Genomic DNA, 24,639 nt, shown 5'->3' with positions numbered 1-24,639 from the left:
GAATTAGTAAGTTGTTATGTTTGTGTATTTACTTTTTCAGAAAAAAAAATCCACAGAAAAAAGAGACCAGTCTTTCAAAAATGGTAATACAAAATCACTTCAAATTTCTTTGTGACTACTGAATAAGCTTCTTAATCTGTTATTTTACACAGTAAACACACAGTTGTTCTGAATAGTTGATTTCAGGATTGAACTTTCTAGTCTTTATTACTGGCACAGAGCTCAGATTGATATTGACTACTTGACTTGTTGATACTTGGCAGAACCAACATATGCTGTCATTCAGTATGTGACCAGTACAAGCATTCAGAAGACAAAACCCAAGGCTGTCCCACATTACTAAAACATTTTCGTTTCCCTAACTAAAACATTTACACACAGCAGCACTGGAGTAAGTTTAAATCAGTACTTTTGCTTGCACACGTCATGGCTTTGATACGTCACAAAGTGCAAGCTCACTATGAAAAGACCAATTTATGTGGTTCCTCAAAAGGTTTTCTAAATATAAAGCATAACTAATGTAGAAATTTGAGATTGATGCACTATTTGTCTACCTAGAATGCTAACCCCTGGTTGAACAGAAGCCAAACTGTACAAAGAAGTTAAATACAGAAAAAAGTTAAATGTTTGAACAGCTATTTTTATCTTCAGATAGCCTGTAGTTATAATAAAATGAAAAATGGTTCACATGGCACTAGGCAGTCTAAGTTCACTCTTAAATGGTTTTTCACTACACAAGTTTAGCATAGCTCAAGTTACTAAAATTCTTAATACTGATGTGAATAATTAAACTGAAAGTACTTTGATTTTAATGTTAAATCCTCCTCTTAAAAGTCTTGTATCTGCAAGTCTTACAAATGTTAATTCTGCTTTAATGAGCACAATGAGTAAATAGCAAAAATGTGAAAATAGTAAAGGACCACTTCAATGCAGTTCATGTTTAACTCAACATCTTTATAATGCTATTTTCCCAGCTTAGTTTTTAATTTCGTAGCTATAATTCTGATAAACACTTTAAGACTCTTCTTAGAAGAGCTTTATGCAGAATATGGAAATTCAGGCACTAAAAATACCAACCCACTTGTGTAGAATCTATTTTTTAGTTTGCCCAAACTATATTCCAAAATGCAGCAAGCATCCAAAGAAGTTGTCTTACAGGAAATGCACAGAAAATTTATAGAACCTCTGCCCTTTAAGCCAAAGGCATTTCTGCTCTAAAAACCAACATTGTTTCTTACCTCAGGTGCAAACATAGTTTCATAAGTGGGATTGTACTGAACTTCCTTGATAGCAGGATCAAGGTGGACTCCTGTTTCCACATCTTCCTGAAATAAAACAGGCATTTTAATAACCCATTTTTCACACATAGATATTTAAATATATGACATAACCTTCTTTCAGTCCAAATCAGGGCTGTAGTTCAAGTTGACACTTTCAGCATTATGAAAGAGAAGAGCACCTGGGCCAAAGTTTCTGTTTTTAAAAAATATTGATTGCAAAACCAATGTCAGGCAGTCACCGAGAAACTCATCTAAGACACGTGCAGATTTTTGCACATGAATAATTATTTATTTTTTTTTCTTAAAGATTTCATGCACACATTTTAAAAACAGCAGCAAGATTGAAGGAAAGCTTTTTTAGAATGTTTGAAAACCAGACTTGCAAAGACAAACTGATTAAAATGGTCAGGAATTTAATATAAAGGTATGAAAGCCAGAACTCTACAAAAGGCAGAAGGCAGAAATCACAAGTAACTGCTCTGAAAGTCAGTTGCAGAAAAAAAAAAAATTACCTATCAGCACAAACATTAAGTACAACAACGTTTTTCACAGAATCCAACAAACCCTTATTTCCAAAAGGTACATTTTTATACTGAAAGGTATAAATATAATTCAGCTTTAGTACTTAAACACATTTGCAAGCCTGCTGTGACAAAAATTTAACTTGATAGATGAAGGGACAAGAAAGAGGGATTAACCAAAATAATAACTTCAAGGAACTCATAGGGAAAAATTCAGAAGGGTACATACAGATGAAACAGAAGACAGAGAAGAAAGAAAACAGCTGGTAAGGTAGCAGTGCCCAAAAAGACCTGGCTTCAGAGCTTTATGAAGGCTCTCCCACATCAACAGAACCTCTCCTCATCAAGACCTCAGTTAATGAAGGAGAACGTTACTTTGAAGAATTATTACTGTCATTGCTTCCTGTATCTTATTCTAGAAAAACAGCAATTGAAGAGGATACACAATGTGCTAGTATATTGACAAAACCCCTAATAATCATACTGAAAAAGCTATCTTAGCATCATTGCTTAGTCAGTGCTTACCTACAACAGGATCCAAAAGCATTTGCGACTCACAGAAAGTGGCACAATAGAGAATCAAACTTTAGCAGTTGCTTTATTAATAGAAAATTACCTCAAACAAACTCAGTCTTGCTTTGTATTACAGTATCTTGAAAGCAAAATGGCACACTCAACTTGTTTAATATGTTAGCTAGTTCTTGGCCTGACCTCATTTTGCTTATCACACGACCTTTCCAATTCACTGGGCTTGGATGACAACAGCCATCCGTACGTTCACAGCCCTGACTTTCACACACCATGAACTTGTCTGGAAACAGCCCAGCAGGCCTAATCCAGTCATTCAGCAAAAAACCCACACATCCCCAGTTAGAAGAGGAGCATATCAAAACCACTTCCTAACCTGTGCTACCTGCAAACTTACACTTCCTTTCACAGCTCCATGATGTGAGGACATTTTCCACAGACAACTTTTTCAAGTCACATCATACAGCTTACTCTTCCAGTTACACCGCACATCTCATCCACAAAACTCAAAATTTGAGAAAATAACAACTAATGTTATTGATAAGGCAAAATTTATCTGATCAATGGTTAGTGACATTTAAACAGTGACCAGTTTACTTGAGATTAAGACAGTTTTTTTCTTGCTCCTTAATCTGAAAAAGCAAAAAAATCCACTTTTGCAAAAATGCCAAGAATTTTTCACTTCTGCTATTTTTCCTCCTCTTTTCTTCCTGTTAAGTTCTATTATATGCTGCTTGGTAATTGAGAAAAGAAACAGATTGTGCCATGAAAGCCGATCCTCTGCTGGAGGATTATAGCAATTCTGGTTCTACTTCGCTGCTGGTGGAACAGTGCTGAGTCACTTGAAAGCCACACAGTATGTTCACTCCTAGACCACCACAGGCACATTCTTTCTGTGTGAAAACCACCGAGCCTTGAAATTGAAGCACATGTTATATTTAACAGAGCTACGCTCCTCAGGACCTGCGTATTCACTCAGAACCAGTCTTATTCACGTTTTCATATATTAGGGTATCAAATAACAATCTCATGCTGCTGAAGCACATAATGGTTATCTTTTCATTACGTCGCTTTGCTTTAAACTATATAATAATTTGAACATGGTCCAACTACCCACTTTACTTTATCAGTATTTTTAAAAGATGAAATCTTGATAGGAATATAAAGTACTGACACAACATATTGCCGAATGTTAGTCTACAGCAAGAGTTGAAATTGCAAGAGACAAATTATCCTTGGGTCAACATCTGGTAAGTGCCATTTTGTACAGCGTTATCAGACTCTAGTAGGTAGCAGAAACATTAAAAATATTAACTTAGCCCATCATTCATTTCACCAACTTCCAAGCTATCTGCATTGGGGTGCTTTGGTTGTGGTTTTTCTTTTTTTTTTTTTTTTTTCTGGATGAGAGGAAAGAATTCATCAGCAACCTCTGCACAAGGTGAAAATCTCTGGGTACAACTCCATGCATTGAAGACCATTTCAGCAGAGCTCATCTTTTTAGGACCCAGAAAGCAAGGAAAGTTAATACAGGTCTCACAACTGTCCCTTTATGCTGGCAACAGCCGTAACTGCATGCATTCTAGATGCATTAGCCATAGCTCCAGCTAGCAGGGAAGGGATCATAGGAGCAGCTGTCTGGCAGAGCTGTGACTGAGATAAGGTAATCTAAGAGATCTCCTCTCTGCTGTGCTGTAGCTTTTCCTTTGGTCACAGGAATGTCTTGATTTATCTAAAAGCCTAAGGTGAGCAATTCATCATGTAGCTTATGTGCCAAGTGTGACACAAGTGGCTCTGTGGGATGGGATATGATCAGTAGTTAAGCTGAAAGACGAGGGCATCTGCAATTTCAGTGAAGGTCTAAGTATTACCCTAAATTACTTCTACTCTCAAAGGCACAGGAATCATAAAAAGAGGGGTCAAAAAGCTCTCAAACAGATACAGTGTTCCTCCAGAGAAAGAGAAAAGTTCAGATGTATGACTGGCAGAGAAGCAGCTGGTGTTTGCTGCAACTCAGAAATTGTATTAATATGGGCTTTATGGCATGCTGTAATACCATCAAAGGCTGTACACCCATACAACCTGAACCGAAGAATTAAGATTTTAGGAAGTTATGTTTTACTGAATACATCTATCTTGAAAAACATAATAGAAAGAAGCTGCAAACTTAGCTCTGTGTCACCTCTCTGCTTTTCTCAGCACCAGTAACAAGCACCCAACTGAAATACAGTGGCCACACTGGGCACCACACATCAGGTAAGACACATGCTACTGAAAAGGGTCCAAAAGAAAAACAATAATGATCAAAGGCCTAAGAAAATATGACCTGTATAGAAAAATTGAGCAACCTAATTCAGCATAGGAAGAGATTCAGATTATACAACTTCGCAGAAATAAGGACAACCAAAAACTGAAAATGCTCACTCCATAGATCCACTGAAGTTTGATAGGTTAAATGAGTGTCTGTCCAGAGAGATGCAAGAATCACCGCTGATACAAGGCAAAAAGAGGCAGATGATGTAATTTTTCACCAAACTACTTACTGTGTTGGTTGTGTTGCTTTGGTTTTTTTTTAATAGATGTGATGTTGTAGCGGGTTGAGTTTGAAACCGGGCGGAAACACTAATTAAATGTAGTGGTTTTGATTCAAAATATTCATTATTTACTTATTTTCCTTCTGTGAGATAAGAATTAGGAGAAAAGCAAAGCAGGCACAAACCTTAAACAGTTGCAGTACAATGAAAGAGCTTTATTACTAACAGAATTAAAAGTAAAGAGAAAACAACAAAACAAAATTAAAGTAAATTCCCCCCCCCCCCTCTTTCCAGCACTTCTCTCCTTTTATCCAGCTCACACAAGGGATAACAGAACATGGGATGTTAGTCAGTGTTGCAGTTCTTGAAAAGTCTCTCTCTTATGCTTAAGGAAAAAAGGGTTTTCCTTCAGTTGCACGTGGTTCCCAAACTGCCACCAATAGCAGACCCGCCCGGAAACAAACAGTCTGCTGTGTGTAGAACATCTCTCCCATGAAGAATTTCACAGTTCTTTCACACTACAGAACATGGGTCATCACATGGGGTTATTCATCTTTTTAAGGATAAGTTATTTTGGCCTGCACACAGAGGCTTTTCTTCGCCACAAGTCTCTAACAGCCTCTTACTACTTCTATATAGCCTGGCATAGGCACTCTTCACAAACTTCATAGGCACACGTTGATTCTCCACCCCCCCCCCCATGTTCTTCAAATGGATTAAAGAGACAAACAGTTTGTGGTATTACAGTTTCTTACCACGGCATGCAAGAAGGTTTCTTTTAAGCTGCGCGCCAGAATCGCGGCACCGCCCTCTTTTCTCCTGTCGCCATGCTCAGCTCCGTCCCATGGGACTCACTTCTCTTTCTCTCTGACTCTGAAGCCGCCATGTTGAAGAGTGTTCTTGTTCGGGCTTTACGGTGGGGAAAGCCTCGCTCCCTTTGTGCTGCTGGCTGCGTGGTGTCCTCTTCAGTTCAGCACGGAGTGTGCTGGCTGCAGACAGGAGGCTCTGCCGGCTCCCGCTGGCTCCGCCGGCTCCGCATGGAGAGGAGAGGGACCCGTCTGTCCCCAGAAGCCGCGCTGGATGGGTTTAGCTGTGAGCAGTCCATGGCTGGTTTTAGCTGCCTGCGGCTCTGGGACAGTCCCCCTCAGTGACCCAGGGTCCGTGCCGCAGCGATGGGAAAGGGGGAAAGGGGCAGTGGCCCCGGCCCGGCCCAGCGGGGCCGGGAGGCTCGGAGCCCCCCCACCTTCCAGCAGGCGAGCTCCGACCAAAAAGGGGAAGTCCCGCCTTTCGGTGCGGTTTAAATATGTAAATTGTGAGAAGCGTAATTGGTCTTAAAGACTGTCCATCAACTCAGGGTCAACCCAACACATTCCACCCCTCGCTTCTTAAAATTTACATATCCAAAAGTTACTTAAAATAGCAAAACCAGAGCTAAAAGAAAACAAATTACATAAACCTCCACCCCTAGAATTTTTACCACTACTACAAAGCAAATTTCTTCTATTATTCTACTTAATTTTATAACTTTCTACTTGCTTTGCTTATTATTTTCTCCTAATTAGTCTTCATCTCACAGCGCTCATTAACTGCCCGCATTCTCCACCATTAATGTAGCGGGTTGAGTTTGAAACCGGGCGGAAACACTAATTAAATGTAGTGGTTTTGATTCAAAATATTCATTATTTACTTATTTTCCTTCTGTGAGATAAGAATTAGGAGAAAAGCAAAGCAGGCACAAACCTTAAACAGTTGCAGTACAATGAAAGAGCTTTATTACTAACAGAATTAAAAGTAAAGAGAAAACAACAAAACAAAATTAAAGTAAATTCCCCCCCCCCCCCCTCTTTCCAGCACTTCTCTCCTTTTATCCAGCTCACACAAGGGATAACAGAACATGGGATGTTAGTCAGTGTTGCAGTTCTTGAAAAGTCTCTCTCTTATGCTTAAGGAAAAAAGGGTTTTCCTTCAGTTGCACGTGGTTCCCAAACTGCCACCAATAGCAGACCCGCCCGGAAACAAACAGTCTGCTGTGTGTAGAACATCTCTCCCATGAAGAATTTCACAGTTCTTTCACACTACAGAACATGGGCCATCACATGGGGTTATTCATCTTTTTAAGGATAAGTTATTTTGGCCTGCACACAGAGGCTTTTCTTCGCCACAAGTCTCTAACAGCCTCTTACTACTTCTATATAGCCTGGCATAGGCACTCTTCACAAACTTCATAGGCACACGTTGATTCTCCACCCCCCCCCCCCATGTTCTTCAAATGGATTAAAGAGACAAACAAACAGTTTGTGGTATTACAGTTTCTTACCACGGCATGCAAGAAGGTTTCTTTTAAGCTGCGCGCCAGAATCGCGGCACCGCCCTCTTTTCTCCTGTCGCCATGCTCAGCTCCGTCCCACGGGACTCACTTCTCTTTCTCTCTGACTCTGAAGCCGCCATGTTGAAGAGTGTTCTTGTTCGGGCTTTACGGTGGGGAAAGCCTCGCTCCCTCTGTGCTGCTGGCTGCGTGGTGTCCTGTTCAGTTCAGCACGGAGTGTGCTGGCTGCAGACAGGAGGCTCTGCCGGCTCCCGCTGGCTCCGCCGGCTCCGCATGGAGGGGAGAGGGACCCGCCTGTCCCCAGAAGCCGCGCTGGATGGGTTTAGCTGTGAGCAGTCCATGGCTGGTTTTAGCTGCCTGCGGCTCTGGGACAGTCCCCCTCAGTGACCCAGGGTCCGTGCCGCAGCGATGGGAAAGGGGGAAAGGGGCAGTGGCCCCGGCCCGGCCCAGCGGGGCCGGGAGGCTCGGAGCCCCCCCACCTTCCAGCAGGCGAGCTCCGACCAAAAAGGGGAAGTCCCGCCTTTCGGTGCGGTTTAAATATGTAAATTGTGAGAAGCGTAATTGGTCTTAAAGACTGTCCATCAACTCAGGGTCAACCCAACACAGATGTCTACTTACTTGCAATATCAGGTTGCTTTACAGTTCAGAGATTATTTGCTGAGGTAAAAAAATTATTTTGATAGTTAAATGCTGTCCTTTTGCACCTTTTGTTTAACAAAACATGATCACACTATTATAGGGGAATGGCACTCAGGGCTGTCCTCCGGAGTATTAGCACTGCCTAAGGAATCTATCTTGAGACAGAAAGAAGCTTTTGATGCTAAGTGCAGACAAGGAGGCGCTTCATTATAACTCTCCAGAGACCACGAACATCGGGTTCCTTCCAAGGCATGCTCCTTCAGTCCTACCATAAAGTTTGGCCACTTTAAAGCATAAGAAAGAGGACAGGAAATAGAAGGGATTTTAGACTACAAATACAGTAAATCAGATTAACTTTCCTCCTTAATGGGTTCCTTAAACATGCCACAGTCCTCTTTCCCTTCAAAAAAACTCCTACCCATATGCCATAAAACAATAGTGTTACTTTCTATGAAAATTACTTGATTTATAGAATAAAAAATAGTTCAATAATACAAAAATTATGTTAAAAAAGCTTGCTAGAAGATTCTTTATGTGCATGCAAGACAAAAACATTTCTTTAATTAAACAGAGGCAAAATGCCTGTAACAGGCAACAAAGCAAAGCCTTAAATAAAAAGACCAAGGTGCAGCATGTACTGCAACACTGGATGGCAATTCCATTCCTTAGAAAGAATATAATCTGTCTTATGTTTTCCAGCTTCATCTCATGCAGGCAGCGAGTTTTGATGTCTATATGCTGAGTGTTTTTCTTTTTTCTTCCTGGACATTTCAGATAATAAACCTACAACATTCCATTTCCCCAGGTAAATTCATTACTAGTTAGTCAAATAGCTAAAAAGGCCAGGCTGCTTTGCTTAACTTTTAATTAGTTTTAATTATCAATCACATTAAAATGTGGTAAATTAAGACCGCATCCCATGAGCCACTGAGACTTAAACAGTTTGTCACTTATCAATTCTTTCCTAAACCACTTGAGCTGTCAAATGCACATTATCTCATTCTAAAGATTTACAAATCTATTACCAAGAGATAAATAGCATTTTCAGTGAAGCTCTAACATTAAGACATGGCTGTTATCAGCTTCTATTCCTTCTACCCATTCAGGCACTCCTAACAGTAAGTGACCGCCTCACTAACTTCAACAGAATAAAAATAAACCAGCAAGAAAAGCACATGCTAAATGGTTTTGCTGAACTAGGCTAGATTCCCAGGATCTTGCAGGATGACAAGTTCTAAATATCTACTCATCTACATTTTGTGTCAAAGAAAGCTGGAAAACCCACCATGTCAAAGAAGACAAACATTCCTAACAAGTAACACCTTCCAAGTCTACTAATGTTCAGTCACTGCTACAGAATTGTCACATGCTACCTTGTATCTTCTCTCCACAGCCGGCAGGATTAGGTTTTAAAAAACATTAAGAAGTGCAACTGAAGTCTATTTCTTCCCCTTACATAAAACTTTTTCTGGAAACCTGCATAGTGCCAAAGGTAAACTAGATTCAAAAGGAACTGACACATACAACCCCCTCTCACGTTAAAGGCAACACAGATCCTCCAGCTCCTGTAGTGGGCTGGGCCAGCGTAGTTATTTCAACCCAGTTAAATGTCCTCTCTTCAAGACCACTGAAGGACACACTATAGAGAAGTAGCATAAAATCTGCTCCGATCTGAGTCTTACCCTGGACAGAGACCAAACAATAAATGTTCTCTCAAAAGCAAAGCTTATAGCTGCAACACTTCCTGTGGAGTGAGTTCTTCACAGAAAGTGTAATTTCCTGAATTTCTTTCTACATTTGTAATTCAAAAGTGAAGGTAAAACTCTGTCAGCAATGTTAGGGTGATATTTTCAAAGAAGTAAAAACTGTAGGAAAATTAACTATAACTGGGTTTGACAATGACCTGGTTGTGGGCAACTGGGCTCCCTTCCCTTGCTTGAACAGCCTCTATTTACAACTATGTCATGCTTACCTACTACTTGATGATGTATTTGGAGAAAGAAAATATCTTGATTAACCTATCCACTGTTCCTACAAAAGAAAACATCAGCCTTATGAAAACTTGGCACCTAGGAGAGAGTAAGAGCAGGGCAAGCATATTTGATGATACTTCTGCACTCTCCCAACAGCCAATAATTTTCAGGTCTTGATGAGACTTGAGGAAATCTATGTATTTCTTGACACCTTATCCTTCAATGGATCTCTTCCAAGTACTTGTCCCGATTCTCCTTGTAACAATGCAAAATTCTTCAACACGCAGTATTTCTTGGCATGACAGTAAGCCCTACTACACCTTGCATGAAGAGCTGCATCCTTTTATTTGCTTTGAACCTAACTCCTACTAGACAGCTTATAGTTGTTGTACTGGAAGAGACAGAGAGTACTTAACTCCCTCTCTGTGCCATTTAATGATTTTGTGCACCTCAGCCATCTCCTTTGGCCTTCTCAATACTTCCTCATACAGAAGGGGAACCCTTCTTCAGCCCTGCTGTCCCTCTCTGAATGTCCTGCAGTTACAACCTATCCTTTTCTCCATGAAGGGACCAGAAGCACTAACTTTCATCCTCTGTTGCCTTCCCTCAGGCGATTTTAGTGGTGCTGAAAACAGTAACAGAAACACGCAACTTTCATCCAGTGGGCTTTCCAATTTAGAATGAGAGTAGAAGTATTACTGGACTGGAGTCACCAATAATTATAGCTGTTATCTATTATGAGTAATTTAACTTCAAGATCAGCAATAGGCCTATTTCAACAAGCAGACTGTAAGAAGAGGGTCTAAAAAAAGCCATCCCCTCAAACTTTTAAAATGGTTACAAACCATTAGTACAGCTTTCAATTTCAGAATAATTATTTTCACAGAAATGTGATTTTATATAACTATGATGTACTTTGAAACAAGGACTCAGCAGATTTCTATAGAAAGATGAAATACATATTGGAGTAACATCTTAGGGCTGTATTTGATATGCACTCTTCAGTAGCCCAAATACTGTCAGCTGAATGTGCTAACAATGATGCCTGCATTAGAGAGATTGAGGACCCATTACTCTTTAAAGTGTACATAAGTCTAAGGTCTACGCCAGTTAACAGGCCAATATTCTGAACCAGAAACAGGTACAACAGTTAGAATGCAGAATACCAACCATTTCAGATTTGCATTCTCAACTGCCAAAAATGCAAGCTGTCATTTATATTTATTGTATGACCAACCCTTCTAACCACCATCCTTTCCTACCCATTCCTGGTCCTTTGTACAATAAACATCTATGCACTTAAGAGTACTTGATCCTTATTCATGTCAAAACAACATTTGCACAAGTGAAGTGATATTAATGAACTGTAACTTTGCTTTCCTAATTACTCAGCTTCCTGTTTTCCAGGCTCGTACTTACAGAAGACTTGTGATTTACACTCAAAACACCATGTCTTTTACATTTGTTCAGTAAGGGCTTTCTAATTTTAAAGAATCAGGGTAAATGCCTGAGGGGTGTCTGGCAAGCTTCCACTGCTGACCAGTGGGACACTACCATTTTTAGCCATGGAAGGTGTTGAGAACATGCAGCATATGAGACCTGCAGTTATTTCTCGAACACTAAAAGTCCAAAAAGAAAGCCTGATCTAATTCTACAAAGAAATGACCTGTTGCTCCTCAGAGTAGGTTGTGGTGCTAAAAGAAGCTCCAGTATGCTGTGTTCTGAAAGCCTCAGCTTGAAGTTGTTGCTCTTTTCAGTTATATGTGCCTCATCTGTGTTCTCAAGTGAAAGTTATAGACAACATTATAATCAAACATCTTGATACTGAGAAGCCTTACACTCTTTTCATCTTAGTTAGCATCGTGTCTGAGGCAGAGGCAGTCCTAGATGTGAATAGCCCTCCCAGGGGACAGCCCGGCAAACAGCTTTGAACTGAACGTGCTGTTGACACCTAACTCTTTTCTCCAGCCGCTTGTTTCTGCACTGGCACTGAAGATTTATCTGCACCAGCACAGCATTTGTGCAAACCAGATCAAGGAACGGATCCAAGGACAAATAACTTCACCAGAGTTCTATTTTTTCAAAATTCAGATCAGCTCCCTGATGTCAGTCCCTAAGCAACTACATAAACCTTTGTGCTGGTGTGGCAAAAGGAAAACTTGTTGTTACAGGCCTCAGACTGGTGGAAAGCACATCCAGTGCTACTTGTCACTTATCATTAACACTCAGGAAATATTATATTTAATTAGTTAATTAGCATTTCTTTTGAAACCTGCATAAGACAGTCTGCTGGCTGCTGCAACTGAAGAAGCCAGATTTCCAAGCCTCTAAGAGATAAACAAATGCAGTCACTACATAAAACATCTACACAAAAATATGATAAATTGTGATAGAATATGAATCAACTAATGACAACAAAGTGAAAGAGTCCATCCACGTCTTGGTCACAAAGCAAGAAATTTTTCTGAGCAAGTGGCAGCAGGACAGTAACAGTGACAGTTATCACAGCAAGATGCCTGCTTTTGATTAGAAATTTGTTGCCTGTACAAAAAATCCCAAAGCTAAACCAGCACCCTCCCCCCTCCCTTTCTGGTATCACAAAAGCAAGCCAATGTGATAATGAAGTTGGAAAATAAAGGTTCCCCAAGCAATAAAGAAATTGAAACACCAATCAGTTTTCAAGCTGCCCTTAAGAACAGGATTCAGTCACCCTGTCAAGTATCGACTTCACCCCACCACCCGGGAAAACCACACAGGAAAACACTTTACACAGGGAACAGCAAACAAGTATCTAAGGAACTACAATCAAGGCACGCTCTAAGATAAAGCTAATACGCTTTAATAAACTTAACCCCCGCAGCTGGAATCCACGGGAGCTCCCCAACACACACCCTCCCCCTCCACAGCTCCGACCCCTACACCCCAAGGCAAGGTAGGGCAGGTGGTCCTGCTGCCACCACGCCCTTTCCGCCCCGCTTCCCCAGCCTGGGGCTGCTCCAGGGCTGTCCCAGCACTGTGCCGAGGCCGGCGGTGCGGACATAACGCGGGGCAGGCAGGCGGCCCGGGCCCTGGAGGGATGCCTACCTTCACGGCTACTTCCGGGGCCGCATCGACGGGCAGAGCCGGGGGCGCGGCGGGTGGCGCCCGGAGGTGCAGCACGGCATCGCGGCTGGCGAGCACTGCGGCGGAGCACTGGGAGCCGCCCTCGGTCTCGGGCTCCGAGTCAGGCTCCGAGTCGGAGCCGCCGTAGGAGGCGAGCGCGGCGATCGCCGCCGACATCTTGACGCGAGGGATGACGGGACGGGCAGGTCCTGGCAGCTCCGCCGGGGCTCGAGTGGTCCCTTCCCCCGCAGAACGAGCGGCGTAGGGCTGTGTCTTAAAATTGTTGCTCGTTAAAAGAGAAAACGCACTCTAAAGGATAAATTATGGTCTGTTACTGGATATAAAGGCGTTTGAGGGGGGATCATCCCCCTTGGCTGTTGATGGTGCTTAACCTTTCAGGACTCTACAGCAGGACTACAAGCTCCAGCATGCAACGCGGCACCGTGCTTGGAAATCCGCCCCCCCCCCCCCCGGCCCTCGCCTGTGCTTTGCGCGGCGGTAAGAGAAAATATTTAACAGCCCGGGGAGAGCTCCCAGCCGCCCACTTCTTCCCGCACACAAAGTGTCTTCGCCATCTTTTCGGCAGAGGCCAGCGGAGCGGGGAGCCCTATCCCGCAGGGCACTCCGTTGTCACCCTCGAGCTCCCAACGCCCCGGCGCCGCGCCGTGCCCCGGTAGCCCCGCCCCCTCACGCTGATTGGCCGTCGGCACAGCCGGCTTCGGCAACGTCACAGCGGCGGGGTCCCGCCCCGCCCGCGCCGGGGAGAGGGAGCCCGGCGGGCCGGACTGTACCACCTGCCCGCCCGCGGGGTGGGGGGCGGCGGCGCATGGACTAGCCCGAGCATCGGGCGGTGGTGGGGGGGTGGCCGGGTTCGGCCGCCGGGTAAACAGCGCTTCCCCCCGCTGCCTCCCGCCCGGCTCGGCGCGCCGGGAGAGGCCCCGCCCCCCGCGCGCGCACACACGCGCACACACACAGAGACACGCGCGCGCTGCCCGGTGTCTATTGTGAAGCCGCCGGGGACGCTCCGCGCCCGCCGCCGCCCCCCGAAACACGGAGCCGCCAGCTGGGAATGGCCGGCGCCGCCTGAACTTCCAGCGCCCCGGCGGCCACGGAGGGAGGGGCTGAGGCTAAGGGCGAGCGGCGTGAAGGTGCGCGGCGAGGGCAGGCGAGTAAGTGCCCCCCACTCCCGTACCTCCCTTCCCTCGCGATCCCCGGGACGGGCGGCAGGGACCAGCCCCCGCTCCCTATCGCCCGCGGGGCTGCGGGACGCGCCTGCCCCACAAAGGGACCGGCGCTCGCCAGGTGTTGGTCCCCTCCCCTTTGTCCGCGCCCGCGCGGGGGGCGGCGGCGGGAGGGATGGAGGGAAGCACGCCGCGGAGCCGTTTTCCCCCCGTCTCCCCGCCGCCCCCGCGGGTGGAGGCGTGAGGGGGGCGTGTTGCGAGGCGGAGGAGGGGAGGGGGCCGCACTTGTGCCGGAGCGCGGCGCTTCCCTCTCCTTCTCCCTCTCCCGGCCGCCCCGTGTGCCCGCGGCCGGCGCGGCGGCGGGATCGGCCGGCGGGGAAGGTGCGGCGGAGCGGGGCCGGGGTCAGCGCGCGGGCGGGCGGGGGGCGGCGGGGTGACGTCACCGCCGCCAGGTGCGGGGAGAGGCGCCCCCTCCCCTGCCCGCCGCGGGGACCGGGGCTGGCGAGGGCAGAGGTGCGGACTGGCGGCGGGATTGACGGTCGGAGCGCAGGGGGATTCGGTCCGATTCCAGGGCAGTGCTGCCCGCTGGAACACTGCTACCATTGTTAGGAAGGCTTGGAGATCGCGGGGGATGGCCGGGAGCGAGGAGAAGCACGTAGGTTCCAACTTCTCCCAGCCCGCTTCCGAACGCCTTCCTGCGCGCCCGCCGCGCCCGCGGACAGGATAAATGGGAAGTACGGAGCGCTGGCCAAGGGCTGGCTGTAACGCCAGGTGTGTGCATTGCACGCGCTTGCACCTGGAGCGGTACAGTGCCATGACTTCCCTTCGAGCTGCATGTGCTTTCAGAATTAAAGTGAGCACACAGTGACATCTAATTGTGACACAGTGGCATTTAATCTGATTAAATGCTCTAGTTTGAATTTTCCACCCTTTTCAGCAGTCACGGTTTGAAACATTTGTTTTCTTAGCTTGAGAAGGTATCACTTGGATTCATTTGCTTTTAAAAAAAGGATAGAAAAAACGTAGAAGGCATACATAAAGCGTTGATAGCGTGGAGTGGAGCAAGGTGCTGCGTTTGGACCTGTTCTGTTAGACACAGGTGTGCTATGTCTTTGTACGATAGAATGAGGATTTTAGGTGAAAGTCCCACACATTTCAACACCAAGACCTTTTGTTTGCATCAACAACAGCTGAAATATGCTACACTGAACTAGCATTTCATATGGTAATGAGCTGACTTTTTCATCTTAAATCTGTGGATGATGAATCCGTAAGTAAGGAAAGCTATATGATGTTTCACATGAATCACTACTTATTAATATCAAAAGTGGTTCTACCACTGCAGTCAATTGGTTTACTGGCAGTAATTGTTAACTGATTCCATATGACTGCATTCCTTTTTCTCTTGGCATCCAGATTGTAGGTGTTGTCTAAAGCTGAAAGGTGTCCTTCCTGAAAAGTGAAACATTTCAAGGTCTTTTTGTGCAACCAGTCTGTGATATTCTATCGGGAGAACTGTGTTGAAAATCGTTAAAGTAGTTCTGCCTTGTTATCCTTGAATTTTAAATGTTTGATTCATAAAGCTTTGGTAGTTGGCTTAAGTATGTTCAGCTTTGTTGTGTCCAAGCATCGGAGTTTGCTTGCCAGTGAAATGTAATCATCTGGCATTCTAGATGCTTTCATTGTAGAACCTACGAAAATCACTTACAGGTTTAAATTAGCTGCCTTTCTGGTACCAGCAGTAGTAGATAAGCAAACACATGAGAAGGAATTCAGGGGAATACTGTCTCAAGATTCTTGTTGCTTAAACAGTAGCGAAGATTAATTTTCAGCAAGCAAGCTGATGCCACTTCTGGGTATGAAAAACTGACTTGACTATGCTCTAAAAGTGTAGATGGCTAATATACACCATTATCTAAAATCTGGTTTTGTCAAAAAAGCTGAGGAGTTGCTTCTGGTCATTTGTGTTGACCTAATATACTAGCTCATCTTGATTATTAACTGCATATTTGTAATTTCAAGAAGGGGTTGATCGGTGTAAAACAAACTGAAAGAATGATACAGCTTTTCTAAAATGCTCTGCTCATTAATTACTGTGTGCTGTATGTTCTCTTTTAACTGAGTTCCACAAAATGTGTTATGTTACACGTTGGATACTGCTGGTTCTGACGGCAGACTGAAGTAGTGGGTGGAAGGTGGTTTGGGTTGCTTGGCTTTGCTTTCCATCCAGCTTTTTCACTGCTGCTTTTCCTTGCAGTCATTTTGCTTCTCTTGCTTTAATATTCCAAAGGAAGATAAAACTGTCTCCCTTTGTACAGTGCTTTTGCATATCAAGAGGACCTCTTAACACCTGTTTGTTATTATAGTGGTAAATACTATACCAAGTATTACCGTGTCTTTTCCCCTGGTGAAAGGAAAGATGAAGAAATATTGAAGAGTGGTTCCTTGAGCAGTAGAAGCCTGGCTTTCACCTTTTTTTCTTCTTTTCTTTGTATGTGGGTTTGTTTGGGTTTTTTTTTAAGTCTTGAGAGTGGTTGTAAGCTCTAATGGAATTTTTTTTGGTACAGTCTCATTCTTTTGTGGATCGTCTAATGTCCGAGAAGCTGTTAAAGCATTCTGAATCCTTTCCCTTGGTCGGGACACTCACAGCATCTTGATTTCATGAACTTAGTGTTTTACAGGTATCTTTGGGAATTCTACACCTCTTGACAAATTTAGTTGGATTCAGTCAGCCAGTTTCCAAGTGGAGGAGCACCCATCAAACACTCCCCACCAACACCTCCTGTATGAGACTGATTTGCTTCACAATTTGGGGTATAATATATCAATTTTTAAGTCAACATTTCACAAATTTTCCTCCACATCAGTCTTTTTCTTCCCTATAGTTGATAACAAAATCTGTTTCCCTCTGCTTTTAATGTATTCTATCCTACTTTCTTTTCCCTTTACTTGCTCTTTCATAGTTCTTTATTTGTTGCTTTCCATGACAGATGTGCTTTATCTTACACCCTCTGGTTTTGGTTGGTTTTTCTTCCCCACAGAAAATGATACATATAGTCCTGCTTATTCTATTTTTTTCCCTATGTTTTTTAATACTCTTAAATTGCTTTCAGCCCGCTTGCATATACACTCACTTCTCATCAACCAAGATCTCTAAGTCTGCAGTTTGGAGGAAAGGGAAAAAAAATAAAAGCATGATACTTATCGGACAGAGGATTGAACTAAAATATGAAGGTCTATTGTCTGTGGGAGTTACAGCATTTGAAAGAAAATTAGGTTTTTTACCTTTGTTCATATGCTTTTGGCTGCTGAGGAAAGGTATCGTGATGGAAGTCTTATCAGATTACTCCTACTGCATTTGTATTGGGCCCTTTTATATGCACCTGCTTGTGTGTCTGATGCATCTCAGTGTACTCTAATTTAGCTGCTTGGAGAGTGAAGCATATTTTATAACTCCCGCTCTGCTATTTCTACCACCTTGGAGCCTCTGACTGCTGCAAGGGTGATAATACCTCTTTTCTAGTTTTTGTTTTTTTGGACTATGTCCCGGATTCTGAAAGATATAAAGGCGCCAGATTGCAAAAAAGAGTTCTCTGTTCCAGTACATCTGTGAATCAGTCTCTTTAAGTATTTTGGAAGGGATCTTGAGGTTGTCTGACACAGATTACATACTATATATTTCTTGTTTACAAGGTGTAGTTTCAAAGAAAGAATGATATGGGATAAGACTGGAGCAACTTAGACTATTGTACTTATTTCAAATGACTTTGCAAACTAAGTAATGTTTGTTGCAGAGCCACCTCTTCCCTAGAGGATGGGAGCTGTGCAGCTTCTTTGAACTACTCAGCTGCATATGCAGTGCTGTGAACTGTGTCTTATAGCACAAGCTGAATGAGTACTGTGTCGGAGAGGCAGCAAAACTAATTATAGACTTCCAGGAATATACACTTAATTAGCATAATTACAAATTTATATTGGATTTCTTAATTCTCTGAAATTTTTTTTTAAATCTGTTAAAGGACAGAAAATGTCATCAAAAGTGTATGCATTTCTGAAAATACGTGCCTGTATTTTTGGGAGAAGCTAGATTGACAGCTTGCTTATACTAGTCTGTTGGTGTAATAAATTACCTTATGCATTCAAAGAACTACAGAATAACAAACAAATATGGTTACATTTTAGCAAAGCACTTAACAAAGAGGAGAAATAATGGATAATTTTCAGTGAGTTGATACCTTTTTGTTGGTTGACTTTTCAGTTAGACGCTATGGTTGCGACATGAATTTAGTCTTCTGACAACTGACTCCATGCAGAAGTAAAATATTATAAATGCCCTAGCAATATGACATTTCAAACTTATTAGAAAACAGGAATCTAAACTAAAGCTAGTTGTGTTTTTTGGCATACAATAAAAGGCATTAAATTCTGTTGAAGTGGGGTTTTTTTTTATAGCCAAGGCATTTGTACTGTCTTTCCCTCTTTTTTCCTGCTCTGTGGTAAGCTGTATTCATTTCCTGCAAGTATTAATAGAGTGTCTGTTCTCTATTTGTCTCTTGTTTTCACAAATTTGAAGAAAAAATGTGGTAGAAAATTGGTCAATTGATTTTAAATTACTGAAGGAGAGTTTCTGATAAATACTCTGCAAATGATCTCATAAAGTTTGCGTAGGTAACACATCTGGAAATTGTTGGATGCTCTTAATGAAAAAATATGCACCCATAATTCTCATCCTTTACAATCACACTGCCTGTAGATAGACGTATGTGATGACAACAAAGACTGGTGGTAGACTCAGTAGTACTAACTGAAATTACTGATATAGTTGGTACTGCTTCTGCAATGACAAATGTGCCTTGCTAATCTACCAGGGGTTTTGATTGCAATAGTGGCGTAGCAGATTAAATTTTAATAGAGTTCTAATTTGCATACACTTTTTAAAGGTGTAATTCAAGGTTCCTCACACCAGCCTATTAAATGAAAAAGCCATGATATGAGAAGCAAAATATTTTAATGGATCCCAAAAATCTCTGAGAGGAAATAACAGAGATATTAACTTGTAAGAGGTTTAATTTTTTCTCTTAAATATTAAACAGGAGCTGTCCAATATCTTTTATTAGTCATCTGTAGAATTTGATTAATAAAGTAGAATTATTTACTAAGGATTTAAAACTGTTTAATCAAATTCACAAATACTGGAAAGGTCACCTGAGAAGTCTAAGCAAGCTTTGTGAAAGGACAGCAGGATGACACGTAAAACTGCTTGTTGGTATATGCAAACCAGTGTGTTTTGGAAGCAGAAATAAGATTCCATTTATATGTCTAAAGAGTTTCTAAATTAACAGTATTAATATAACAAAAAATTTGAGCCCTATTACAATTTGATAAGGTATTGTTACCCAAATTGTAGCTATAATCAGAAGTGGGCAAAAAAACAGAGAAGGAACTGCCATTGTATACAAATTCATTAATTCTTGTCTGCTATTCAAAGTGCATTAACAACTGTCAATTAGTTTAAAAGAGATAAATGACAGTATTGTAAAGAGTTTGATACGGTAGATATGGCAGAGTTTTTCAAGGGAATGAAAAGATTGGAATTATTTACCCCAGGAAATGAAAGACCAAAAAAGTGAGGAGTGGGCTGTAAAGTACATGTGAATTTATGCTCTCCAACAGCAGATGTAAAAGCAAAAAAAACTTCAATCAGTAAAAAGCAATTTATTGAAGCCATACATTTTTTGTGAGGAGAAGGGAATTGATACTTTTTCCCCGTGTCCACGAAATGTGGCTGTATTTCTCTTGATAAATGTGTGTATGTGTATATCTGTCATTCACTGTTAGACTAATTCTCTTGAACGCACAGAACCAGCTTAAACTCCTTGCTTTATTTGCTTCAACCCAATAATTTGAACTTTGTTCTTATCAGAGAAAACTGCTCAAATAAATTAATGTTCATTGCAGTGAGGCATTCTCAGTTTTCTGTAGCTGAAATAAATGTTGTGATTTCTGGGTTTGGTGGTAATTTTCTGGCTGTTTGATGTAATGAACTATTTTACACTAAGTGAAGCAGTCCAAAACAGAGGGATAATGAGTAAAACTCCTGCACTGATAGATCAAATATGGAAATGGCTTGTAGCATGGAGATAGGAAGTTTGAAAAATCATGAATGAAAACTGACGTATGAAGGGAAGTTTAGACCAGTCCAGCAAGCTTATGAGGACCGTTTTGGGGTATGGAGTCTTCTTTCAGACTCACTCTTTTGTCTGATATCTGCAGTGCATAATAGATGCATAGGTTATAGAAAACTGAAAGAGTGATTGACACTAAGATACTTTACTGGTGGTGTTTATGCTAAATACTGTATTGAAGAGGCTTGTCCAGCAGCTCCCAGTTGCCACTTCTGATGTAATGGCTATGGAGTGGCCAAAGTCAGAGTTTTTAGATACATTTCTCATGACGCTGTTCATGGTTTGAGAGTCTTTTGCCTTCCAGGCATATTCAGGTTCACATAGATTGTCTGACAGATCAGCTGTACCAGATAAGTAGTTTTCTACAAAAAGTTCTCATTATCATAGAACAAAACATCACCCTCCATAGTGATTTTGGAACAGTACTTAAAGTAATTAAAAAAAAATATTTAGGAGAATTCACAAGTCATTTGTAACTTGATAATATGTGAGAACTTAAGTAGTTCAACCAGCTCTTGTAAAAGTGGCATGCAGAGTCAGCTCCTCAGTAAAAAAAGGAAATGCTTAACTTGTTAAATCTTGTTCAGCCACTAGCCACTGAATGTGTGTGTGCAGAAATGCTTAGAGAGATCTTTTAACTCTCTCAACTGATTCTGCCTTTTATTGATATTAAAGAAGAAGGCTGTGATTGTCAAACTCTCCCAACTGTGTTTCCATGTGCAGTTGTGAAACTTAGCAGGCTTGAGAGCACAACTAAAAGTACAAGTTGAGTTTGTTGTAGGTACTCCCTCTTTGGAAGCTTCTCTTCAGGAACAAGGACTTTACAAAAATTGTCTAATTTGTGGGGAAGGAAATTTCACTTCTATGCCACCCAGCTATCCAGTATGGCAAATGTTAGTCTCTGCTGGTAATACAAGACAGTGGTATTTGTTACGTCTTAATACTCTGAGCAAACTGCTCTGGCTGATCCTGTTTTGGGCAACCTTGAGTGTCCTGTGTCTTCACAGCAGGAGGAAAAATTATCTTACAGTTAGTTCAGGAGAAGTGATAGGTGGCTTAGACTGCTGTAGAGATGGTAATGAAAGTTTCTGGCATTGCAGTTTTATCTGAATTTGCTCTTGTGAAAACAGATCAAACCCTATACAACACATATTTGGTGTTGCAGGGCCCTACACTGCAGGTGAAGAATGGCATTGTATGGCACAGTACAGACACGTATCAGTCATATGCAGAGTGAGCTGATGTTACTCTGCAGTCTTGAAGAGTCAAGACTGTTGTGCCGCAGAGACTTCCAATGTGGCTACCCACTGGAAGCAATGCTGTCTGTGTCCCCAGGCAAGACAACGGGATGCGTTCTGTGACTCTGGCTAGCATGAGTGGTCTACTAAAAAAAAAATCCCTGAATTAAAAAGGAGTTAACAGTTTTTGTTTCCTATGGAAATGAACTTCAAGCAAATCTGCCTTCAGCAAGTCCCATGCTGCAGGAAGAGGTTCTGTACAATTCAGTCCAAAAAGAATATATTGTCTACCAGCTATGATGTTTCCAGTAATGGAAGTCAGATATTAGGAATTATCTGTGTCTAGCCAATTTATCTAGACTTCTATCCATTCCACTTCTAACTATAAAGAGTTTTTTTCTTTGTCTAGAAGATGGAAGAATTTTTATTAGCGAGGAGAAATATTTTTGTTTATACTATTGGTCTAAAAGAGGTCCAGTTTTTGTGGGAGGAAAATTGGACCTCTCTTCCATACCTGTCACTACTCAGCTGGTCAACACATTATTTAATTCCAGAGTGACAAGTTAAGTACATGTCTTTAAGCTCTGGACAGGTTTGTATTCCTCCTATATGGTAATCTGTCCTATCTGCAGGAAAGTTCAGAGTGGTGCTTCATGGCTCAAATCTTTACAAGTACTGGCAGTATTCATAAAAAAATTGGTAGTAGTGATACCACATCAAAGAGGAAAAGAAACCAATTGAGGTAGATGGGATTGATTCTTAAGATCTATCATGTTTGATAGATTCTTAAAGCACTAACATATTTATAGGCAGTCTTCTAGTAAGCTGTAGATTCCTCACAAGTTTATTATCTCTTTATTCATTAGAGATCTGATTTGCAAAAAGTGTTGCAAAAAGTTCAAAACCTGTGGACCGTTCGTATGAGTGTCTGATGATTTGCTTCATACAGCATAGCATGAAATACTTGGAATGACCTTCTTGTGGTGGATTGCTGTGGCCCAGTGGTGGGACATCTTAATAAATGTATGTAAATTTGTGACCTAAAATTTTTCTTAATTCTGAACTTCTGACACTATGCTCTCTGCCTAGATATTAGAGAGTTTGCATGGGAAGTAGCTGCTTAATGATCAGTGTTGTCCTAAAGTAATACTTGGTAAGAAGTTTCATGTAGAATAACTTACTGGTAGAGGAAAATCCTTGCTAGTTTAAGTATTTTCAGTGTCTTGCCCTGTCTCATAAAACAGCCCCTTAATTCTTTCTTTCATTGTTCCTGGGAATACATTGAAAAGCAAAGCCATTTTTATATAGAAACAATCTAAATGGGTCATCTTCTGTGTCTGAACATTGTCAGAAATATAAGTGCTTTCCAGTAGCTCAGTGCTTGCATATGGAGCACTGGCTACCAAGGCTGATTTTTGAGCCTGAATGTGGTAAGAAGCAAGTGTTTCAGATTTTTGGAATCCTAAACCATATGCTGATTATAGATATTCTAGTCCATCCTTGATTATAATGAGCTTCTTTGCTAATAGTAATTTTTTCTTTGAAACTGTGTCATTACAGAAAGAGTCTTTTTAGAAAAAGGTATTAACTTTAGTAAACAAAGAGATAAGGATGTGGTTTTAAAATAGAGACAGTTGGGGAAAAAAGCCTTAAGAGCTGTATAATGCAGTCATAAGCATGTTGGATATGGAGGTACTGTTCTGTTTTTTGGTCAGTTTTTGTTTTGATGCATGTTTGCTAGAGATCTAAGGACTCTGCTTGATGGTAACCTTTTAGAAGGCTGAGAGGCTTTTAAGTGCAGATTCTCCTCTACCTGTTTTATGTTACCTTTTTTCTGGAATTCATGAGATCATGTTGCAACACTTTGAAATGTGCACTATAAGACCTCTTAACCTTGATTTCCCACCTTCCTCAGAAGTCTGACTTCCATCATGAAGCTTTTAGTATTTAGGTTTTTTTCCTTGCAGCTTGCGTGTATGCCCTTTTTTGCAGGTTAGCAGTTTAGGTTAATTTTCAAGACATTATGTCCATTTAGATCCCAAGACACATCTGTTAGCTGTATTTTTAGAGTGCTCAGCTACCTCTTAGCTGGAGTTGCTGACAAAATTATAGATGGTTTTGATTTCATGTTGAAACAAGAGCAACTATTTGGACATTGTTGTTGAAAGGATTGTAGAGAAGCCTGATTCACCTGTACTTGGGAACAGTACTTTGATTCAAAAGAAACACTTCAGAAAATATATATCGTGTGTGACTGTTAATGTTGAAATATCTGGAGCCCTATAGAAAGAAAATGCATGTAAAGTACACAGAGTTACGGCTCTTCAAAAAGTGGAGATATTTTCAAATGCTTAAAACAGACAATGAAACACTTGGATATAATTATAATTATATTGTTGTTCAGATTGGCGTGGAGTTTTTTCCTAACTTTCTTAAAGAAAATTTATACCTGGTATGTGGTGGTCTCACTGTAGTGCATGTATTAATTTTGACTAAAATTATGCAAGCCTTGGAGATAAGATTTAGTAAGTGACATGCAGGTCTATTTTAAAAATATAAGATCTGGAGGATTTCTTGTGTCCTAACTGCTGATTCATACTCTAATGTTTGATCTTTTTCTGCTCTTGTGAATCTTGAATGGTTTTGTGCTTAGTGGAACTACGGCAAAGGGAAGGCAAGTAGTGTTCCACTTTGTGTCTAATGTATTTTTAATATATATATTCTCCCCCACAGGAAGTAGCAGATATGCTTTTGAACTCCCAGAAAGCCAAGGAAGATGCTTCTACTTTGTAGGGGACAAACCTAATATCAAAGATGGGTACCCTGTTTCCTGGCCACATTTTGTAAGAGAAAATAAGGACAGTTGCTTCATTTTTTTTTTAAGGAATGAATGTAAGCAACTGTGTTCATCTTCAGTGCATAGAAAAGGTTGCCTATAGGTTTAAATCTGACAGATGAAAACTAGAAAAGGGATGGAATATAAAGTTTACCTGTCTTTACTGTCATTCATAGATTTTAGATTCATATCATACTGTATGTCAGTAGTCTGGAAGAGGTTAAAAGAGGTTTCTTCTCTGAAAGGCAGTCCATACTGTTGTGGGCAATATGATGGGGGTGAGACAGTGCTGGCTC

The 24,639-nt window shown here is 41.7% G+C and overlaps 2 protein-coding genes across 5 annotated transcripts in view; one reads left to right on the top strand and one right to left on the bottom strand.

Moving 5' to 3' along the window:
- CDC40 (cell division cycle 40) overlaps nucleotides 1–13,345 on the bottom strand; it is a 40,610-nt gene extending 27,265 nt beyond the window's left edge. Inside the window, exons 1-2 of the mRNA XM_048296502.1 lie at nucleotides 12,886–13,345; nucleotides 1,239–1,325 (exon numbers count right to left, since the gene is read on the bottom strand). Coding sequence (XP_048152459.1) covers nucleotides 1,239–1,325; nucleotides 12,886–13,080 — 282 coding nt within the window. The 5' untranslated portion in view covers nucleotides 13,081–13,345. The remainder of the gene's footprint in view (nucleotides 1–1,238; nucleotides 1,326–12,885) is intronic.
- A 330-nt stretch (nucleotides 13,346–13,675) lies between these two features.
- The window catches only part of WASF1 (WASP family member 1), an 89,751-nt gene continuing 78,787 nt past the window's right edge, over nucleotides 13,676–24,639 (top strand). For 3 of the 4 annotated variants that reach the window (XM_048298643.1, XM_048298640.1, XM_048298641.1), the window contains exon 1: nucleotides 13,676–14,072. The gene's annotated coding sequence lies outside the window, so the exon portion shown is untranslated. The remainder of the gene's footprint in view (nucleotides 14,073–24,639) is intronic. The other variant, XM_048298642.1, reaches the window with a different exon arrangement.

The sequence above is a fragment of the Corvus hawaiiensis genome, chromosome 3 (assembly GCF_020740725.1).
Source record: "Corvus hawaiiensis isolate bCorHaw1 chromosome 3, bCorHaw1.pri.cur, whole genome shotgun sequence".
NCBI lineage: Eukaryota > Metazoa > Chordata > Aves > Passeriformes > Corvidae > Corvus > Corvus hawaiiensis.
The sequence above is the reverse complement of the archived record's forward strand: the minus strand, read 5'-3'. Positions and strand labels throughout refer to the sequence as shown.